General features: G+C 42.4%; 1 protein-coding gene across 2 annotated transcripts in view; it reads left to right on the top strand.

The window, feature by feature from the left end:
- mia2 (MIA SH3 domain ER export factor 2) overlaps positions 1-23764 on the top strand; it is a 51780-nt gene that overhangs the window by 13276 nt on the left and 14740 nt on the right. For both annotated transcript variants that reach the window (XM_080414057.1, XM_080414056.1), the window contains exons 6-19: positions 62-172; positions 762-833; positions 1527-1631; positions 3777-3899; positions 5261-5422; positions 6253-6343; positions 7921-7988; positions 15714-15784; positions 17515-17616; positions 20714-20810; positions 21238-21305; positions 21456-21541; positions 21715-21828; positions 22649-22813. In XM_080414057.1, the coding sequence (XP_080270183.1) occupies positions 62-172; positions 762-833; positions 1527-1631; positions 3777-3899; positions 5261-5422; positions 6253-6343; positions 7921-7988; positions 15714-15784; positions 17515-17616; positions 20714-20810; positions 21238-21305; positions 21456-21541; positions 21715-21828; positions 22649-22813 (1435 nt within the window). The remainder of the gene's footprint in view (positions 1-61; positions 173-761; positions 834-1526; positions 1632-3776; positions 3900-5260; positions 5423-6252; positions 6344-7920; positions 7989-15713; positions 15785-17514; positions 17617-20713; positions 20811-21237; positions 21306-21455; positions 21542-21714; positions 21829-22648; positions 22814-23764) is intronic.

The raw sequence follows: 23764 nt of genomic DNA, 5'->3' as shown, positions 1-23764 counted from the left end.
GCCTTGATGATGTTGGTGTGATAGATGGTGACTTTGGTCTTTTGCCACTCTTCTCCTCCAGGCGACACATAAACAGCTGGAGCATTCCAACCGGGATATGGAGAGAGACGTGGAGCAACTGAAAGACCAGCTGGACAGACAGCGAGAAGACCGATTACAACAAGAGAGGAGGGTGAGAGTGCATGAACACGAACACACACACACACACACACACACACACACACACACACACACACACACACACACACACACACACACACACACACACACACACACACACACACACACACACACACACACAGGGTTTGCAAAGGTTCAGTCAGACCATGGTTTGGTTCGTACATTGATTTTTGGGTCACGGTTTCGGTACAGTTTAAAATAAATATTGCAAATTATTTCCAGATTTCTCTGCTTACTTTTACTTATTTGTATACTATTCCAGTATAACAATATTATTATCTGCCTTTCATTATTTTCAAGTAATGGATGATCTACAAGCTCACAACGAGTTGCAAGGCTTGTAAATCTGCTGAGGTTATTCCGCTCTAGAGCAGATCAGAAAACTGCAAAAGGAGTTGATCCCTGAGAGTTAGATCCACTCTAGAACAGATCAGTTGATCCCTGAGAGTTAGATCCACTCTAGAACAGATCAGTTGATCCCAGACAGTTAGATCCAGTCTAGAACAGATCAGTTGATCCCTGACAGTTAGATCCAGTCTAGAACAGATCAGTTGATCCCAGACTGTGTTTCATGTTTCCAGATAGCAGAGCTGGAGGAGAGCATGAAAAGAACTGAAGAAGAAACCAAGGACCTACAGTCACAAGAAGAACAGGTAGAAACCTCCTCTCCTCTCCTCTCCTCTCCTCTTTTCCTTTTGAAAATCGCCGATCTACAAGCTCACAATGTGTCGCGACACATTGTGAGCTTGTAGATCTGCTATTTTCAAGTGGCCAAAATGTATATAGGGCTGAAGTGGGTAATGTATGCTTTGTAATAATAATCGAAATCTACAAAGTAACTGAGATGTAGTGGTGTAGAAGTAAAAGTACTGAAAACTGTAAATACTCTAAAGTAAACATACCTCAAAATTGTACATAAGTACTGTACTTGAGTAAATGTACTTAGTTACTTTACACCTCTGCATACACGTTGCATCATTTGTGGTCTCTCTCTCTCAATGAACTAACTTCCTGTTTATGTTCTTTCAACATAAAACCTCTTCCTCTCTGCAGACTGAAGCCCCATATATACTTGAACGCACGGCGGTGTTGCGTGCCAAAAATAGGCGATCTACAAGCTCTCAGCGTGTTGCGCATGCGACGCGGCATGAGCTTGTAGGTCTGCTATTTCCATGGTGTGACGGAGCATACGTTCGGCTTAACACTTACTGACATCTTGTGGTCGCAGATACCATCTAACCATCACACTGTCCTCCAACAAATGGTGTGTGTGTGCGTGTGTGCGTGTGTGTGTGTGTGTGTGCGTGTGCGTGCGCGCGTGTGTGTGTGTGTGTGTGTGTGTGTAGGCTCACACCAGTCTGAAGGTATACAACATGAACAGTGACAGACTGCAGAAGAACTTGGACTCTGCAGCAGAGGAAAACGCACTGCTACAACAGAGCAACGCACAGGTAACACACACACACACACACAAACATCTTTCTTAGTTCTTCCTTGTTCTCTACCGTTGTCATGGTACGCAGTTGGTAGTCATGGCTGCCAGCTCCCACCGGGCGTCGTGTGGGAGTTCTGACCGCTCCAGAGCGTGACAAATAACCGCTGTCTTGCACAACGTCTTCAGACTAGGACATAAGTCTAGGATGTACAGATCATCGTTAGAAAAGAAGAGCACGATACGATCTCCCACCATGCAACAGCACGTCTCTCTGATGGTTGAAGGCGGCGGGCCTTTCCCCCTGGGCCCCGACCCTCTTCCAGGAGAGGCTCTCTGAGTTGAATTTGGACAAACGTGAATCCATTGTAGAAGTTCGGTTTGACGTTCTTCCAACCAAACGTGTACAGACAGCTCTCCGTCGTAGGCAAAGGCTGAGCAGAACAGGTGTTCAGCCAGCGGCTGTTCCGTGTGTCAAACTCTCCAACCATGAAGTCGTCTCCAAACACAAAGATCCTCGTCCCTAGGACGGTGACGTGCTGACGTGCTGAAAGGGGGGGCGGGGGAGTGCCCCTGGGAACCACGGGTTTGAAACATCTGGAGGTGTCGACGTCGAACGCATAAAACACGTTGGAATAGAGCCTCGGAGTGTTAAACACATCAGCCCCGCCCCAGATGTAGAGGATACGGTCTATCAGCACGGCTGTGTAGCGGTGGAGAAGGTGGGGAACCTCGAGGGGACGTTCTCCTGTTTCTGTCGTCATTGGGGTCACGATTGTCCTCCTGAAGAGCAGTACACCTCGTGCTCCACTGCCACGTCCACAGCTGGACCCTGGTCTAGATTCAGAGCGTGACATTATTACTCCAACCACAAACTGAGATGAAGATGAAGTAATGAAACCTAACGCTGTATTAGAACGGAGACCTTTATTCCAGTACATTATGTTGTTCATCTTAATGTTATTCATCTTTGTGCGCTACCATGCATGATATTTTTTTACATGGCGTAAGAGCCAAGATGTCTCTCTTAGGCCTGATGGCTATCGTTTATGGTACAGCTTGTCCTTGTGTAACATGACAGTATAACTATGGTCTGATTCCTCGTGCTGGAGGCAGAATGACTGTACTGTACTGTACTGTACTGTACTGTACTGTACTGTACTGTACTGTACTGTACTGTACTGTACTGTACTGTACTGTACTGTACTGTACTGTACTGTACCACAGGCCTGTGTGTACCCACTGTACATCTCCCCTGTCCATCTAATGTAATAAAACACCACCACCTTCTAAGTCAGTGATTCCCAAACTGGGGGTCCCCAAATTATTTTGGGTGGTCCCCAGATGATCAGCTTACCGGTAATGTTCAAAAATGTTTTCTCACTAGTTACATACAGTATAAGTGTACACAGGGTATCTGCACATTTCTAAAGTGACAATTTAAGGACTTTTAAGACCTTTTTAATGACAGATTGGCCTAAATGTCAAATATTATCTAAGAAACAAACATGGCAAACATTGTGAAAATAGCCAATCAACAAGCTCACAACGCCTCGCAGTGCGAGGCGTTGTGAGCTTGTAGATTGGCTATTTTCACAATATTTATCTGTGGAACCGAGTCAAACTAAATGTGATGCCTACAGTTCCATGTGCTTGTCAGGATAGGGGGGTCCCCAGTTCATATATGATTATTTTGTGGGGTCGTGACCTGAAATGTTTGGGAAACCTTGTTCTAAGCAGTGCCTCTGACCCCGTTCTTTTCCTACTACTGATTGACCACGAATTCCACCACAGTTCTAACGCACGCACGCACGCACGCACGCACGCACGCACGCACGCACGCACGCACGCACGCACGCACGCACGCACGCACGCACGCACGCACGCACGCACGCACGCACGCACGCACGCACGCACGCACGCACGCACGCACGCACGCACGCACGCATCTGATTCTGAAATATAAAAGTTTGAAGAATTGTAACATGTGGCCTTAAAATAATCCTCCTCTACCTTGCCTCATCTCCATCTCTCCATCCTCCTCACATGTCTCTATCTATAACCCTGTCTCTCTCTCTCTCTCTCTCTCTCTCTCTCTCTCTCTCTCTCCCTCTCTCTCTGTCTCTCTCTCTCTCTCCCTCTCTCTCTCTCTCTCTCTCTCTAGTTGCACCAGGAGACCTCTGGCTGGATGGAGCGTGTCAGTGAGCTGGAGGAGGAGATGAGGAGGTGTGAGGTGTCCTATGGAGGCATGCAGCAGGATGCAGCCTACAAGGATGAGAACATCAAGGTACCACTCACTCATTCACTCCATACCATACCATCACACTTCAGTGGTCCACTCACTGACCGACTGACTGACTGTCTGACTGACTGACTCACTCAGAGTAAAACATTGTCTAGATTCCAAGCGTTTTTACCAACCTTTTTAAAATCATAGAATATTTTATTTCACAAAGATCCACCCGCCGATCGCTTTAAAAGACGTAGCCGAGTCTTGTAGAATCTGAGAAAAAAAAATGTGTTTTCGGTTTTCGCCAAAAAGCAACAGAAAGCAGAGAAAATTTGACTTTATATATCCTTTAACATTAGATCGGACAGGGGCAGGGCTTGGCTTGTGATCACATTATTTCCGGGTCTACTCTTCTCCAGAAGTCATAGGAGTCAAAACACACTCGTCAATTCGTTAATGGCAGGTTGAGCTTTGGGCCAATTGACGAGTTCACTTGTCAATTGGCAGTCAATGAATTAAGAACTCGGGCAGTGTCTTTAATAACTTTGTTCGCCAGTTCTTGCACCTCCGAGATTTTCTAAGTAGACGCACAAAGTCCTGACCAAACAACGTGTGTGATCGGTCAGACAGACACTCGATGCGCTCAGGATTTATATTGTTTTATTTGAGCGATCTGTCACAAACGTACCATGAACTGTTTTCTGAGTATAATGTACTGTTGCTTTGCCTTTAGTATTGAGTGTGTGGTCCCTGGTTGCTCCCTGTACCATCACCCCAATCAGAAAATAACTGCTGTAGCTCTCTCCTCGTGTCATAAACGAATGCCCTGCTTCATATATATATATATATATATATATATATATATATATATATATATATTACACAGAGCAACTCCAACCAGATGGTGACTCAGTGTTATTGATGGTGCTTCGCAGTGGTTCTCAAACCTTTTCATGTCAAGGACCCCCAAAATGATATGTATTTGGCCGCTGACTCCCATCTCAAAATATGTTGTGCCAGGGACCCCCATGAAGCAAAGATTTGAGTTACAAATGTTCGCTTTAAATATATATATATTCAAAGATTTGAACACATTTTCAAGAGTTTTCAAAAATAGCAGATCTACAAGCTCATAGCGCGGCACTCGGTGCAGCGCTATGAGCTTGTAGATCTGCTATTTTTGAATAGCCAAAGTATAAAAGGTTAAAGTGGTTAAAATGATTGTGATGCTATATTGACATATTTAGCTGGGGACCCCCTGGAACCCGCCCAAGAACCCCTAGGTGTCCCTGGACCCCACTTTGAGAACCGATGGTGTATTTTGCTAGTATAGGAAACCCAGGGTTTGAATTCAGTACTTGCACTGCAGGTCTTGTACAGTATTTTGAACTTTAAACCAACTGGCGTCTTGTCCTCAGTCCCTCACAGATCGTCTGCTGAAGATGAGAGCCTGGGACTCTGAGGAGGAAGAGGAGGGAGGAGGAGGAGGAGATGAAGAGGAGAGGGAGAGTGCAGGAGGAGACGCCAGCGAGTCGCCACGCCACGTCCAGAAAGTCCAGAAACTCATATACGCTGCCAAGGTACCAACATCAATGACACACACACACACACACACACACACACACACACACACACACACACACACACACACACACACACACACACACACACACACACACACACACACACACACACACACACACACACACACACACACACACACACACACACAGTCGATGTAGTTTACACATTTTCAGATTTTTGCGGCTGATAATTCATCTTCAACTTTATTGTCCCATCAAAGGTTTACATTTGTAAAACATTGCATTTGTAGTTTTTCACTGCATTTGTAGTTTTCAGGAAAGGGAAAAACAGAAGACAAGAAAACAAGTCAGATATTCAAATATTCCTGATATGAGCACAATGAAATATAGTAGTATACAAGCATTAGGGAGTCAAATATTAACTAATGGCGGCAGGACTTTGTCTAAAATAACATCAGTGCACTGAAAACTTAACTATGAAAATAAATAAATGAAATCGCAAATAGAACACATTTCTGAATTACCCCAAGCATCTTTTTTCTGCATTATGTTAAGTTTTCATATTGATGTTAAGCGTCTTATTTGAAAAACAATAATATGTCTCTATGGAATTAGAATGATGCCGTAATTCAAAACTGACAATTATTTATTTTATTATTTATTTGTTTTATTTGTCAAAACCTTCATCAAAACATGCTTCCTAACAAGCTTCCTAACACATTTACACATTTTCAACTTTTCTCAGTTTTGAATTATATGGTATGATTATAATAATGTATACATCTGGATTGTGTCAATGCGTCAAATTTTGTGTGTGTGTGTGCATGTGTGTGCATGTGTGTGTGTGTGTGCTTGCATGCTTGCAGCTGAACGCAGACCTGAAATCGGTGGACGAGGATAAAGATCGAGTATTTGCTAAACTGAACGATGAGGTCAGAGCTAAAGAGGAGCTGCAAGGTGAGTCACACATACAGTATGTTTTTTACATTTACTGTATGTTAAAATGAAGACCTTTGCGTCCCAGCTCTTTATTTTAGCACTGGACACACTTCACTACATCACACTGTAACATCCTGAGAGTTTGACTTATTCTTTACTTTTATTTGTATTCTTCTTCCTTTACCTGAAAAGTACAGTTAAGATGATCTGTGTCATCTTAGTCCTATTTTATACTTTGTCTATTGTGCCGTGCTATGAGCTTGCTATAATAGACCCCCATCTCAAACTTTGTTGTTCCAGGGACCCCCTGTATTGTTTTATTGAATGTTAATGTTTTGTTGTGTTTTTTTATTTATTTATTTAACCTTTATTTAACCAGTAAAATCACATTGAGACCATTGTCTCTTTTACGAGTGTGCACTGGCCAAGAGAAGAGGCAAATAAATGTTACACAGCTCTGCCAGTAACAACAATACGGGACATAACAAAGACAAACATGACATCCGTAATACCAAAAACCTACTACCAAGGGAGGCTCAGAGAGAGTCTAAATAGCACCAAATACAGACTATTAAAAGGCTAATAACAACAATACATCATAAAACTACTAAACTAATATAAAACTAAGATCACAGCATTTGCTACTTGTCAAAGCAGGAGCAATGGCTAGAGAGTGTGCCCATGGCAATCCTCTTAAAAGTCACAAGGGGATCAGAGAAGCCAATTTTAATCTGGTCTGTAGATCATTCCACGACCAGGGCCCAAAAAACGCACGTTTTTTTTCCCCTGCCTCAGATTTGGTATTGGGTACGACGCAGCGCATCCAAGTGTTTGATCTGAGGTTAAGACAATTTTGGACAAGTTCAAATTTTGAACAAATGTAAGAAGGGGAATTACCAAGAATGGCTTTATAGATAAAAGTGTAAGTGCTAAGGAGGACCACCCTACTAAGGAATACAGAATACAACGGTGTGTCCTGTAGGTGGAGCTGGTAATGAACCTCAATGCAGCATGATAAAGGGGATCAAGTCTGCCCAGTGTTGAGGAACAGGCGAATCGGTACACAGTGTCGCCGTAGTCGAGTTGCGACATAAAAAGGCCAGTGACCAGCCTTTTACGTGAGGCAGAAGAAAAACAGGACCTCATTCTATAAAAGAAGCTCAATGTGAATTTTAACTTCTTAGCCAATGCTTCAATGTGGTGATTGAAATTTAGCTTATTGTCCAACCAAATCCCAAGATACTTGTAAAGCACCACCCATTCGATGGTTACTCCATCCATTATGGAGTGTTATTGCTCTTTATGTATTATCGTTGACTACCACTCCGTGGAATGTCAGGACAACAATGGAAATAAGTCCTGGACTTTCTTGTGATGAACTGTATCGTCCATTTGCTTCTTTGTTTTTTGCTGCATTTCAACTAAACTAAACTAAATCAGGGGGTGGAGCCAACAACCTGGTTTTGATCTACCAGGTGATCAGATTGGGCTATTATGGTGATTAGTTGAGACAAAAACAACCATTATTGTCTGACGTGCATACAACTGTGTGTGTGTGTGTGTGTGTGTGTGTGTGTGTGTGTGTGTGTGTCCAGATGGCATTAAGGACATGGAGCGTGAGAAGTCATCTCTACAGTTAGACTCGGAGCATTACAAAGAACAGGTACATTATGAACCTGTCTGTCTGCTCTGTAACACATGTACATGTTTCTATATTCAACCTGTCTGTCTGCTCTGTAGCACATGTACATGCTTCTATACTGTAGCAGTATTTCCTAACCTTTATTCAGCCTGTCTGTCTGGAGGTAGTCCAAACATTTAAACATGTTGCTCAAAATCATAACTCCCGGGGGCGCTCTTGAGCAACGCATGGAGTAAGACGTGTTTATCAGAGCTCCTGCAGAGTCTAATTTAATACTATTATTTCGGTGGCGTTTTGAATGCTGTGATTTTGTGAACAAGTCACCAACAGATTAGGGTTCAGTTTGTGGCAAAAGAAGTGTCGTGTGGATGGCGTATGATTTGAGAAAATACAAATTCAAGCCGGCGAGTTCAAGGCCTGCTCGCCCCGACGCATCCTCGGAGTCTAGTGCAGAGGACAACAACACACAGACTGAGCCCAGCATGCCCACGCCTGGGGAAAGTTTGGCTATGGATAACATGGCGCTAAAAGCAGATATCATTGCATCCTTGAGAAGTGATATATCCACGGTGATAAGGCAAGAGTTGAAGAGTGCTTTGGCCGACGACTTTGAAAAACTGAGAAAAGAAATGAAGGAAATCAAAGCTGAAATCACAAACGGCAACAGTGCGTTTCATGCAGAACTCGACACAGTGAAATCTACTATCAAGGACGTGGAGGGAGGTCTATCAATGTGGTCAGATGAAGTTACTATACTCCAAGACACCGTAAGCCTGCTTGAGAAACAAGTCGATCTCATGAATACGAAATGTTTAGACATGGAATCCAGGATGAGACGTGGGAACGTCCGTATATGTAATGTCGAGGAACAGCCAGATTCGAGCTCACCCAAGGCAGTCTCTAAACTACTGAAGGAAGTTTTTCAACTGGGAGGAGATGTACGTGTCGACAGATCGCATCGCAGCCTGACAAAGAAGAAGCCAGGAGATAAACCGCGGATGATCATTGCCAAGCTACACAACGAGGGAGACGCGGAGGACATCCTGAGGATGGCCAGAGACGGACGGCGGCTACACTACAACGGCAAGACCATCTCAGTATTTCCGGATTATCCAGCAAGCATTGCTAAAGCTAGAGGCGCCTTCACAGCCGTGAGATTGCTGTTAAAAGATCGGCGCGATGTGAGGTATGGAATAAAACACCCAGCCACCTTCGTCCTCACGCACAACAACGTGGAAAAAAAGTTCTTGGATGCAACCGAAGCCATGGATTATGCCAAGTCTATAGTCAACACAACGGGAGCCGCGGCGGCCCCGCCCCCAGACCTGGCCGTGGCTGAAGACCAGAATCCTGCATCGGTTCAAGATGCTGAAGGTTAATGAATGTATCCTGACTATTGAGGTGAAATCTAACTAGCCTAGTATATGGTGCATATATCAAGTCTACTCTCACAAGTGTTCTTAATGTGTATTCATTTATTGTAAGGCTGCCTTTTAGGCAGTGGTGAGGGTAGACAAAATGTTTTCCTTTCATCTCTTTTGCTTAAGGATCAACACTATGATTACAAGTTTTATTCCGATCATTTTCTTTATTTTGTTTTATTTCTTCTTCCTATTATACATATTATTATTTAAACAAAATAATCTTATATCTGACTATATGGTCTGAGGTGCTGTTTTTTCTCTCTTTTTTTTTTTTTTTTTTCTTTTTCTTTTCTTTCTCCCTTTTTTTTTCTCTCCCCCCCCCCTCATTTTGTCTTCAAATATCCTTAATATGGAGTACTTTGTGGGTGTATATAATGTATATGGTCATGACAAACATATATGGGTATCTGATCTTATGTATAGCCAATGAGGTGTGTTTGGAGAAATACATGTCAAGACTAAGTTTATTTTCTATTATATAATTTTTGTTATTCATTTCCCTTCCTTTAACACATCCACCGCCAGAGGTTAATCTCATAATGTACTCACCAGTGCCAAGGTGTTTTTGTTGTTTTTTTGTTTTTTTCATGTCGCCATAGATCTTGTTAAAATCCTTAAGATTGAGCCGTGAACGGTCTGTTTACATCCGCGAGATCTCCCTGTATCTCCCAGTGAAGATCGCGTGTCAAACGGGGCATCCATGTTTGAGTTAGAGCGGATTACGTTAAACAGTGAAATGCGAGGAGAAAAAACTACAGGAAGAGAATTGAGTTTCAGTTTCGTCTGTAGAATGGGAGCGGGCTTGATCGTCGAAACCGGATCCCAAATAATTCTATTTCCTGTCATCAAACCGGAAACGGAAGTGGATCAAAAAAATTCCGAAAGTGCACCCGGACCGCGCATGCGCGAAAAGACCGCAGCCCGTAGGACTACGGGCTCGGCGCTTAACCGTTGGATTTAACGGCCCGTAGAACTACGGGCCCGGCGGTAAATGTGTTAATAACTCATTATTATTATCCTTTTTACTATTTTATTATCATTATTTATTTAACCCATTTTCTCTCTCCTTTTAACCCTTTTTCCTTACCTGACCCTCTTTTTTTCTTCTTCCTCTCTCTCTCTCTTTCTCTCTCTCATTCCCTCTTTCTTTCCTATCATCGGATCATTTTCTTTTTATATCTTTGAAAAGATGACTTGTTCGCATTCAAAAAATAATGTTGGGTCTGGCTCGTGTTTTGCTGGGTGGCGGTGCCGGGCGCCGGGAGGGGTGGCTGCAGGGCTTGCGGAGCGTCGCTTTTGCCTCGTCCGCGGGTCTGGGGGCCGCCTCCTCGTGGCGGGCGGCGCCGGTATTTGGTGGGACGCGGACTAGACAGTGGAATACCGCTGTATTCTACATTTGCAAGATTAATACAGATTCTGTAGGAGCCTGAGTTGCTCATAAAACTTTTGTTTCCCCTTTCGGGTATTTTGTAACCAAAGCCGAACACTTTTGTTCGTTTAGCTGCTAGTTTACTGCAGCCTGGGACCAGGTCCCAGAGGACTGTCCAGACATCATGCTGTCTGAGTGCAGGGTCTATTTTTCTTTTTGGTCAGTTCCTTTTGTTCGAACCCCTTTGTCTCCCGGGGTCGTTACTGTAAGAACATGGGCAAATTTTGTTTTTTTTATGTGTTTGTATTTATGGAACTACATCAAAGCATCATCAGGGTTTATGTTTTTTGTGAGGTATGACAGACAGATACAGGTAAATCAAATAAGACAGAATTGTTACAGTCAGGTATTAATATATCTTCTGAAGGGTAATGACTAAATTAAAAATAGTAAGCTACAATGTACATGGCCTTAACCATCCAATCAAGAGGAAAAAAGTTCTTGCCCAACTTAAAAATCTGGGATGTGGAATTGCAATGTTACAAGAAACTCATTTGGTGGAAAGTGAAGTCAAAAAGCTTAGGAGAGAGTGGGTTGGACAGGTGTTTGGCGCCTCCTATGGTAAAAAGAGAGGAGTGGCAATTTTGGTCGGTCGAAGTGTAACCTTTTCTGCAGAAAAAGTAATCCAGGATAAAGCAGGTAGATACATCATGATCACAGGTGCAATAGATGGAATTGAGATATCTATGTTGAATGTCTATGCTCCAACGGAAGATAACCCCACTTTCTTTAGAGAGATGGCTAACTTAATTGCAAAAAATGCAAAAGGTATGATAATTTTAGGGGGGGACTGGAATGCCGTACTTGAAGGGAGGCATGACAGATCACCGCCTGAACGCAAACAACCCCAAAAATCTAAAATGCTAAATATTATCCTGGGAGAGTTGGGGCTGGCGGACCCTTGGAGACATAAAAATCCAAGGGTGAGGGACTTCAGTTTCTTCAGCAATATGCATAAAAGTTATTCTCGTATAGATATGTTCTTTGTCCCAAAACAATTTTTGTATAAAGTTGTAGACTGTTCTATAGACTCAATAACAATTAGCGACCATGCACCTGTGATTCTCACTTTAGATTTAGGAGTAGAAAAGTGTTTTAAATACTGGAGGGCAAATATTTCTTTACTAAATGACTCTTTGGTGACTGACGAAATCAAAAAATGTATGGGAGAGTATTTTGATATAAATGACAATGGGGAAGTTAATCCATCCATTTTATGGGATGGAGCCAAATCTATTTTTAGAGGTAAAATGATTGAAATATCAAGCAGAATAAAGAAAAACAGGCTGAAGGAACAAAACGAATTAGAGAACAAGATTAAGATACTAGAGTCAGAGCATAAAAATAATAGGATGAATGAAGCACTGTTGACTGACTTGAAACAAAAAAGACACGATTTGGAGAAGCTCTTGACATATAAGGCGGAAGGATCCCTGAGATTTTCTAATCAAAAATATTATGAGAGAGGGAACAGAGCCAGTCGCCTTCTGGCATTTCAGCTACGCAAGGAGCAAGCCAACCGTGTAGTTTCCAAGGTCTTTCACCCTGCCTCAAAAAAAATAGTAGTTAAACCAAGAGAAATAGCAGGAGCATTTGCATCATTTTATGAAGAGCTATATGACTCTCCAGCAGTAATAGATAAAGATGAGAAGTTAAATTCTTTCTTTTCAAAATTGAACTTACCAACTATTTTCAACGCAGACGCAACTAATATGATAAGAAATATAGAAGTGGGTGAAATAAAAGAAATTATCAAAAAATTAAAAAACAACAAATCACCAGGTGCAGATGGACTACCGGCTGAATTCTACAAATGTTTTGTAGAGGAGCTCTCTCCGATTTTAGCTAAAGTTTTCAACTACGCTCTGACTGAAGGAATTCCTCCTGGGTCATGGGCAGAAGCCATAATATCGGTTATTCATAAAGAGGGTAAAGACCCTACCAAATGCGAGGGTTACAGGCCAATAAGTCTCCTATGCAATGATCAAAAGATACTTACTGCCATATTAACCAAGAGAATCCAAAAGGTTGTGACACAGTTAATATCACCTGACCAAACAGGATTCATACCAGGAAGACAGGGTGCCAACAACATCAGGCGTACTCTTAACATTATGTCATGTGCAAAAAAGAGAGGTCAGACATCCATGCTACTTAGTCTGGATGCACGCAAGGCCTTTGATGTTCTGGATTTGGAATATCTCTACCATACACTTGACAAGATGGGTTTTCATCCCACATTCATAGATTGGGTTAAAGTCATTTATTTAAATCCAAGGTCAAGGGTAAGAGTGAATGGCTTTTGCTCCAATTTCTTTGGCTTGAAACGTGGTGTCCGGCAGGGGGACAGTCTTTCGCCTTTGCTCTTCAATTTAAGTCTGGAACCATTGGCAGAGCTCATTAGACAATCAGAACAGATAAAAGGTATTAGAGATGATAGAGGGGAGGAACACAAGATCTCTTTATTCGCGGACGATGTACTTTTATATGTAATGGACCCTATTATTTCGATACCAAACATACTAGAAGTCTTAACAGAATATGGAGAAATATCTGGATATCAAACAAACGACTCAAAATCGGAAGCAATGATGTTGTCAGGTACTTGGCCACCACAATTGGATGACAAAGTTCGGTTCCATTGGTCCAGAGATGGCTTTAGATATTTGGGAATTGTTATCACTCCCTCTTTTTCAGGCCTGTACGAAGCTAATTATGGCAAACTATTGAAAAAGATAAAGGATGACTTACTTAGATGGGAAATTCTACCACTGTCACTGATAGGCAGGATTGAAACGATACGAATGAATGTTTTACCGAGGTTACTGTTTTTGTTTCAAGCATTGCCAGTAGGGGTACCAATGGGGACATTTAAAAACATAGATAAACTGGTGTCAAGATTCATTTGGCAAAACAAAAAGCCAAGGGTAAGACTCAAAACACTTTTGTTGTCCAAAAAAGCTGGGGGCCTTAACTTGCCCAATATTAAGTATTATTACTGGGCAGCACAGCTTAGGACCTTGATAGCTTGGATAACTAATGATTTGGAAACAGGCTGGGTGAGCATAGAAAAGAATGCTTGTCCCAATATTCCACTGGAGGGGCTGCCATTTGTAAGCCAAGAACAATGGAAGAAAATTAAAATAGATAATGAGTGGATTACATTCACTATAAAAACATGGTTGTCTATAAAAAAGAAACTACATCTCTTTAATTCCATATCCAGAGTGATGAAGATAGCAGCCATTCCAGATTTTGAGCCAAGATCATTAGATATCGGTTTCAGTAGATGGGCAAACAAGGGGCTAATCATTGTAGATCAGCTTTTCTCAGGGGAAACTCTGAAATCATATATGCAGCTTCAGCAAGAATTTGGCTTGTCAGGGATGGACTTCTTTAGATTTCTTCAATTAAGACATTATTTACAAACAAATACAAACTGGGAGCAGATCTGTAAATTGCCTTCAAATCTAGAAAAATTATTTATGTTGACCATGGATGGAGAGATAACAAGGAATCTGATATCCCATCTATATGGGTGGCTCCAAGACAATGTTATGGGAAATACTCTAGATATTAAACAGAAGTGGGAACTAGAAATGAACATCTGTATGACGGACAACAACTGGGAAAAATCATGCCTTAATGGCCATAAACTAACAAGCAGTCCTACTTGGAGAGAGTTTGAATGGAAAACAAAAATGCGAGTGTTTAAGACTCCCCAAATGCTAGCGAAATACAGCAACACTTCAGACCTATGTTGGAGAGAATGTGGGAAGATAGGGGATCATACCCACATATTTTGGGATTGTCCAAAAATACTAAAATTTTTGAGGGAAATTCAAGGCGAGATTAAACAAATTATGGGAGTTGACATTCCTTTTGAGCCTGCGTTCTTCATACTTGGTGAGATTCCGGGTGGAATAGTGACCAAGAACCAGACATATCTGCTTGGGGTGTTGCTGTTGATCGCAAAAAAAATGATTACCGTGTCTTGGAGAAATGTGAAGCCACCAACTATTCAGCAATGGAGGGATAGGTTAAAAAGCATATACCTGATGGAAAGCATTACAGCTAGACTACATATGAGGACAGAGTTTTTCAATATCAGATGGACACCGGTAGTACTGCAGCTGCCCAGACTGATTGGGGATTCGGCCCCCCCCTAATGTCAAATTGACTGGACTTGATACTGTATATAGACTTGGATGTCTGTCCTGAAGGACATGTATGGACGATTGGTACTGTTGGAAATTGGAACAATGACCTTTGATTGCCTGTGATGCCTTTGTATATTTCTTTGATTTGTCTGATGATGTTCAAAGTGATGCAATTGTTTTTTGTTTTGTTTTTGTTTTGTTTGTCTGTTTTATTTTATGTATGTCCATAATGTGATTACAGAATGTATGAAAATTGGAAATAAAATTCAAGTGCAAAAAAAAAAAAATCATAACTCCCACATGTAGCCTTGACAACCACGCAGTTTTATGCAAAGGTTAAATGTCATTTAGTTAGCATGTTATCTAGACAGATGTCAGGTTCATTAGTTGACCTGACATCCTATAGTTCTTTTTATTATATGATATTGTTGTTATTATCATAGACTGATGCTAGTTTGGTTTACCTGTGATCCTAGATTAGTGAGGCACTACACAGCATTTTATACATTAGCTTGTGTTTTCCTTGCTTACTGTAAGTCGCTCTGCATGAAGAGGGTCTGCTAAATGCCTACATTGTAAACTAACAACTCCCACGCTAAAAAACGTTTCCTCTTGGAGGCATGACTATACACATCGCAGAACTTGACACTAGGATACATCTAAATATGTTCATGTATGGAATAAAATCTATTTTTATTCATACGTAACATTTAATATGTGTTCCTTTCTCCAGGTCCAACGGCTCCAGCAGAAACTACAGATCATGACAGAGATGTACCAGGAGAATGAGCTCAAACTACACAGGTACACACACACACACACACACACACACACACACACACACACACACACACACACACACACACACACACACACACACACACACACACACACACACACACACGCACACCAGAGCATGTGAGTGGAGTGGAACGGAGAGAAATGGCGCTCCACGCTCCAGGGGGCTGGGGGCAAGAAGGGGACTCGCAAAGCGAGTGTGGTTCGTTCAGCCAAAACCCGACGTTGCGTTTCAAATGGGATTCCTTGATCGGCTGGTAATATAACTTAACCCATTGAGACCTGAAGCTGATTCTACATGTCTCCTAAATCTCAACAGTATTCTGAAAAACGTATGTTTCTATATCAGTGGTGCTCAATCTTTTTCATGTCAAGGACCCCCAAAATGATATGTATTTGGCCGCGGACCCCCATCAAAATATTTTGTTCCAGGGACCCCCCAGAAGCAACGATTTGAGTTAAAAATGTTCGCTTTAAAAAATATATATATTCAAAGATTTGCACACATTTTCCTGATTTTTCAAAAATAGCAGATCTACAAGCTCGTAGCGCGGCACTCTGTGCCGCGCTATGAGCTTGTAGATCTGCTATTTTTGAATAGCCCAAAGTGTAAAATAATGCTTTTTAGCTCAAATCTAAAAATGACACAGTTGACACAAGGTATTTATAAACATACTTGCGTGGATTACACATTACATTTGAATTAGATCTTGATCAGGGACGTGCGCTGTGCACTTCTGTTGTAGTGTTGAGGATTTCTTTGAGTCCGTGTGACCGGCCGGGCATGCTCAAACATGTGGTGCACGGCCCCCCGACCGGAGCGGCTTGGAGCGGCAGGCGGGTCCTCGCTCCGAGTTCCGCTCCTACCTTTTATAAACCCGCTACGTTAGAAATCATCCCAATCCGCTCCAGCTCAGCTCCGCTCACATGCTCTGACGCACGCGCAAAAAAACATACCAGAGATGGCGTTAGTCTGGTAATTGCCATTTCTTTCTTTTTCCCTTTTTTCATGATAAAAGCCGGAAAATCGTATTTACTTCAGATATCCTGACCAGTAAAAAACTCTGCAATTTGTTAATATCATCACTGCAAAATCCTCTGCTCCGCAAGTACACTCTCTCTCTGTGCCTCGGCTCCCCCTCGCTCTATCGTGCTTTCTCGCGGTCTCTCACTCTCTCTCTCTCCCTCTCTCACACACACACACACACACACACTTCACAAGACACTTTCACAGGAGAGGGCGATACACAGATAGATTGGCACACGTGAGGAGTTCCGTGTGGAACTCGTATGGAATATGAAATGAAAACTAGGTCAAATTCAAGCTGTGGAATGCCAAGTTATCAACAACAATGCACACGCATTTGATGATGAAAACACACATCCAAAGACTTCACAGCAGCTACTATGACACTTAGCTCTTTCAGTGCCATGCTTATTTATGGCAGTTTGGTTCTGAGTGCCACAGCCAAAATTCAATGTAAAAAAAAAGTGCTTAGGAGCCGAGATACAGCCTTTTTCAGTAAGAAGTTAAACAAGAAGTGAACGGAGCAGCAAATCTTCAAATCATCTTGGGTTCTGAACCTTTTTCACCAAAAAAAAAAAAAGTCTTAGACGTCATGTGGCACTGAATGAGTTAACAATGAGGCTGTTTTATCATAATGAGGTCATAACTAATAGGCTGTGGTCATAATGAGGTCATAACTAATAGGCTGTGGTCATAATGTTGTTTTCAGACTGCTGACGGTGGAGGAGAAGGAGAGGATGCAGAAGGAGGAGAGGTTGACTAAAGCAGACAGGAACATCACTCTGGCCATGGAGGAGCTCAACAACTACAGGTAACTGACTAGACTCTACCATGGAGGAACTCACAGTACTCACAGTGTTTTACTTAAGTAAAAGTATCATTACTGCAATATAGAAATACTCTGTTGCAAGTAAAAGTTCGGAATTCAACATGTACTTGAGTAAAAGTACGAAAGTATTGGCATCAAAATGTACTTAAAGTACCGAAAGTAAAAGTACTCTTTATGCAGTCATTATCCCATATTTCAAGTTTTCAAATGTATAAAAATCATTTGAAAATAGCAGATCTACAAGCTCACAATTGTGAGCATCACAATGGATGCACCTGGGACGTATCATCAGTGTTGTAGCCTGGGGTCGACGGGTGTTTCGGGTCTCACAACAACATACACCCTCGCCCAGGTGACCCAGCCGGGGTTGATCAAGCCCAGACTTACGTCCCAGTATCTACCCACGGTCAGTCCTCTTAGGGAAAGACAGGGACACTCAATCCGCTTCCCCGGAACTACTCTGCCGGTGCTGGGGGAGAGGAGAGGCTCTGGCACGTGGAGGGACTAGGCTCTGTGGATGGTCTCCTGGCCGGGCTCCTCCTTCGTCTCACCAGGTCCAGGACCTGAGCGTTGCACCAGACTCCCCCGTTCCAAACATTTCATTCTGGCGTGATGGTTTCTTGGGCCGTGGTGGTGGTGCTGCAGGCTCCACTTGTGGCTTGCTTGAATGGCCCTCCTTAAAGGCCTCACCTCGATACGATATATATTTTTAAAACGTCCTTTTTTCAGCTTTGAGGGCTATATGATTATTAATTTAGGCTATTGTCTTGATTTGTAAAGAAAAACACATGTTTCTCAATAAGTCCCTTTTATTTGATTAATATCAAATGAGAATGAGAATAACAAAAAGGGTTTTATGCCCTTACAACAACTGTCATTTTCAGATTCTTCTTTAAGATGAGTTAACAACAACATTCTTGTGAAGCTCTATAACTAAATAAAATCTAAATACAAAGTTGAACATGTAAGAAAAATGGATCCAAAGACAACTGTTATTTGGCTACATGTTCTTAAACATCTTAAAGTAAGTTCACATTGTTTGAACAGGTAAGAGCTTTAACAAACAGTATATATACGGTTTTGGCACTCAACAGCTGTATTTGAAAAGAAGTATATATACGGTTTTGGCACCCAATGTGTTAATAAACAGAAAATACATTTTTCGGTAGGTGTCAAAATCTCAGCCAATCAGGAGAAAGTACCCATTTTTAAGCTTAATTTGTATAGTGTTCCAGTTCATATTTTGTCAGCTCATTTCTTAGTGTCATCACTTCCAATTTCACCTGTCTAATCTGTATCCTGATTGAGTTCTCTGTCCTGGTTGGATAAAATTGGAAATGAAACTGAAACTGAAACGAAAATGCATTTTCTGTTTAATAAAGAGGTGGTGAGACAAGGAGACTCCTAATACTGAACAAACACTCTATAGCAAAGAGTACTATCAGAATATAGAGCTATTTAACACTTATTTTAACCAAAGCAAATCACTTACCCTACCTTTAACCCCATCCCTTTTCTGAGGTGAACTTTAGCCAAAAATAGCAGATCTACAAGCTCACAACGAGCTTGTAGATCGGCTATTTTTGGCCGAGAGGTATAGGTGTAGAGGGGAAAAAGAGAAGACGGAGCAACTATCGATGTGGAGCATAATCGACAAACGGTAGCCGTTTTGTCAACAACGCGTCGGGTGCCCTCATAATTCACTGGGAAGCCAAAATAAAAAGGGTTTTCCAATTCTTCCGTTTGTGTATCATCATTACCATCGCTGGCTTCAGCAGTGGCCATGGTGAAATGTAAAGTAGTAGCCTAGTACAGACGCAACACTACAGCGGTCTCTCTCTCTGTCTCCTGACTCTCCTCCAAACTCCTCTGTGGTGTGTGTGGGTTTTTTGTCGTGTCGTCTTTTTTTTTCTCCCCCGTCGTAAGCACGCATGCGCGATGCACGGAAAAACACAACAGCGGCTCTAGCGTGGGTTCACCCGGACGTGCAATCGGATGTGTGCATGCGTGGGAGTATTTTTTTTAAATTAACCCTTGAATCGCGATACGGCTTTTGATTTCGATACACATTACATTACATTACATTACAGTCATTTAGCAGACGCTTTTATCCAAAGCGACTTACAATAAGTGCATTCAACATAGGTAGGGAACGAAACTACTACACTGTATCGTACGTCATTTTCGGTTCGATTTCGATACGTATCGAGTATCGTGACACCCTTAGCCACCATAAATAGAATAACTATAAAGAAAAACATCACATGGATGCACATGGGACGTATCATCAGTGTTGTAGCCTGGGGTCAACGGGTGTTTCGGGTCTTGTTTCAAGCTTGTATATCGGCTATTTTCACTACTTTGGTGTGACACTCTTGTATGATGAAGTTGGGCATTAACACATTGACTGCCATAGACGCAGATCTGCGTTCTATTGTTTAATTGTGGTTTAATAGACGATCGCGCTGTTTTCTGTACATTCCGATATCAGGTTCCCTTTCCACTGACTAACCACTCACCCGGATGCAGAATTAAGGGGTTCCGTTTCCGGTTTCACACGGTATAAAAAACAAACGGAGAGCTCCGGTTGTACATTTCTTTACTCTGGACGACGAACAGTTATCGTCGTCGTGTATACCAACGATCTGAAACCCGATTATAAGCTAAGCTAAGCTAAGATGCCCTGCGGAAGCGGGGCGGAAATATGTCTACAGCCACCGGATATGACGTTTGCAGCCTGTTTGGGAGGGGCAGAGAGAGAGAATGGAGACGGGGAGAAAAAAGTAACTGTTTGAGTGCTGGTCGATCTGTCGTGTGTGTTTATAAACACAGCCAGACAAACGATTATAATGGATATAACAATTCTGTGACCGGTTGAAAAGGGTTATAAAACACAAATCGCTGGCACTGGGGTGAGTACATTATGAATGAACTCTGGCAGTCAATGTGTTTATGAAAAATCATAAGTTGAGATACAAGGTTTCTGCTCGACAGCACACACACACACACACACACACACAGACAGACAGACAGACAGACAGACAGACGTATTAATTCCAGGTGTTTGTGATGTTTGCAGGCAGAGGGCGGTAGAGATGGAGGAGGAGTTGGAGAAGACCTCTCAGTCCTATCAGACACAGATATCAGCTCATGAGAAGAAGGCCCATAACAACTGGGTTAGTGCACGCTCACATGCACGCTCACATGCACTCCCTGTCTGTCCTTCAGTCTTAAGCCAGTCTTAAAGTGATCCTAGATTACTATTTCCATGCATTTGATGTATTACCTGGTGTTCTATTTCATCCCTGCTGACCGGATTAAGAGTGTCTGCTAAATGCCTGAAATTGTAAATTGTAACGGTTGATGGTTGTGTGTGTTGTTTATTACATGTGTAACAGTTGATGTGTATGTGTTGTTTATTACATGTGTAACAGTTGATGTGTATGTGTTGTTTATTACGTGTGTAACAGTTGATGTGTATGTGTTGTTTATTACATGTGTAACAGTTGATGTGTATGTGTTGTTTATTACATGTGTAACAGTTGATGTGTATGTGTTGTTTATTACATGTGTAACAGTTGATGTGTATGTGTTGTTGTACAGCTTGCAGCGCGAGCAGCAGAAAGAGACCTGACAGACACCAGGAGAGAGAACGCCCTCCTCAGGCAGAAGTATGTATGACTTTAAAATATATATATTTGATGATGAAATGTCCAAAATGAAAAAATGTACTGTGGCTCATTCCATAGCAGTGATAGCGCTCTTACTTTGCTCTGTGTGTGTGTGTGCGTGTGCGTGTGCGTGTGTGTGTGTGTGTGCAGGATTACAGACACCCAGTTTAAAATGGACACCATAGGAAAAGACCCCTATGCCCTGGACAGCCTGGCTAGACCACTACCCTACAGAGGTACACTCACACATTTACACGCACACACACACACACACACACACACACACACACACACACACACACACACACACACACACACACACACACACACACACACAGTCACATATCTCTTTTACTCCACTACCATTATTCTAAATGTATCAGCTGTTGTTACTGTGTTGTGTTTCCAGGTGAAAGGTCACCGTACGGCCCCTCCCCTCTGGGACGACCTGGCTCGGAAACCCGACCCTTCCTGTCGCCGCCCACACTGATGGAAGGACCGCCCCTAAGGCTGTCACCTAGAGGTACACACACACACACACACACACACACACACACACACACACACACACACACACACACACACACACACACACACACACACACACACACACACGCCCACACACACTAAAATACAACATGGATGGAATTGTGGACAAAATCTCATCCAACGACAACAACATATTCTAAGTGTTGGGTCTGACAGTCTAAATGTCATCAAAAGGTGGTTCTGTGGCTCAAATGTCTAATAAATAATGGACCTTGATATGAAAAGGGTTGAAAACTCTGGTTTAGAAAACAGAGCACACGTGTGTGTGTGTGTGTGTGTGTGTGTGTGTGTGCGTGTGTGTGTGTGTGTGTGTGTGTGTCATCTCGGCTGACCCCACTGACCCTCCTGTCTGTTACGTCTCCTTGTCTCTCCATGTCTTCCTCTGTAGCTCTCAGTTCAAGTTAAATTCACTTCAAAGGGACTTAGAGAAACATTGCCAAAGCAATGTTTGACATAAAGTATCAAAGCAAATGAAACATAATAAAGATGTATGTACAATGACATACATCAGCTGTGTTACGTTGAAACCACAAACATTGTGTTTTTGCTCTTAGAAATAGTTTTATACATGATTTAAGCAAGGATAGAGAGGGTTATACTTTTTTCCGACTTCTTGGTCAAATGAACATTGGGGTTAGTCGCTCTACACACCGACATCAACTCAGTGAAGATAGTACAGTAGTATATATATATATATATATATATATATAGTTAGTAGTCTTTAACATGGTTCCTGTCACTACAGCTCACAAGTGTGTCTCTCTCTCTCTCTCTCTCTCTCTCTCTCTCTCCAGTGCCTCGTGGTCCCATGGAGCCCCCTGGTGGCCAAGGGGAGGCAGAGCGGAGTGGAGGAGGAGGTCCTCATTCAGACAGTGGCTCCATCTCCCCCACCTGGGAGAGAGACCGCCGGGGACCCCCGCCTCTGGGACACCCGTCTGGACCCCCACCAGGACCCCCAGGTGTGTGTGTGTGTGTGTGTGTGTGTGTGTGTGTGTGTGTGTGTGAGAGGAGAAATGATATAGAGAGAGAGAGAGTAAGTAATGTACCTTTTATTGAAAGGATAAACCCCTTGAGATGTATCATGTGCTTTTTGAGGGGGTCCTTATCACCATAGACCATTGGTTCTCAAAGTGGGGTCCGGGGACCCCCAGGGGTACTTGAGGGGGTTCCAGGGGGTCTCCAGCTAAATGATGGATAGGAACCAAATGGACCCTTATGGGTCTGTAACTCTGAGAGTGTCCAAATGGAACCAAATGGACCCTAACGGGTCCATTTGGTTCCATTTGGACACTCTCAGAGTTAAATTAACATAGATTTTTACAGATATAAATGGCATTAAATGGGGGTCCGTAGCCTAATGCATGTCAAACTGGGGGTCGTTGAAATTAAAATGGTTGAGAATCACTGCTAGAGCCGTAAAAATCTTCTCTTATGGGGGTCCCTGGTTTATCTTTTCAAATGGGGGTCTGCAGGCTAATAAGTGTCAATTTGGGGGTCCTGAAAAAGTTTGAGAAGCACTGCCATAGACATATAAAGGTAGAAGCACTGCCATAGACATATAAAGGTAGAAGCACTGCCATAGACATATAAAGGTAGAAGCACTGCCATAGACACATAAAGGTAGAAGCACTGCCATAGACATATAAAGGTAGAAGCACTGCCATAGACATATAAAGGTGAAGCACTGCCATAGACATATAAAGGTGAAGCACTGCCATAGACACATAAAGGTAGAAGCACTGCCATAGACATATAAAGGTAGAAGCACTGCCATAGACATATAAAGGTAGAAGCACTGCCATAGACATATAAAGGTGAAGCACTGCCATAGACATATAAAGGTAGAAGCACTGCCATAGACATATAAAGGTGAAGCACTGCCATAGACATATAAAGGTAGAAGCACTGCC

Source organism: Gymnoscopelus braueri (assembly GCF_963280865.1).
Source record: "Gymnoscopelus braueri genome assembly, chromosome: 19".
In the NCBI taxonomy this organism is placed as follows: Eukaryota; Metazoa; Chordata; class Actinopteri; order Myctophiformes; family Myctophidae; genus Gymnoscopelus; species Gymnoscopelus braueri.
This window is presented reverse-complemented; position numbering and strand designations above follow the sequence as displayed.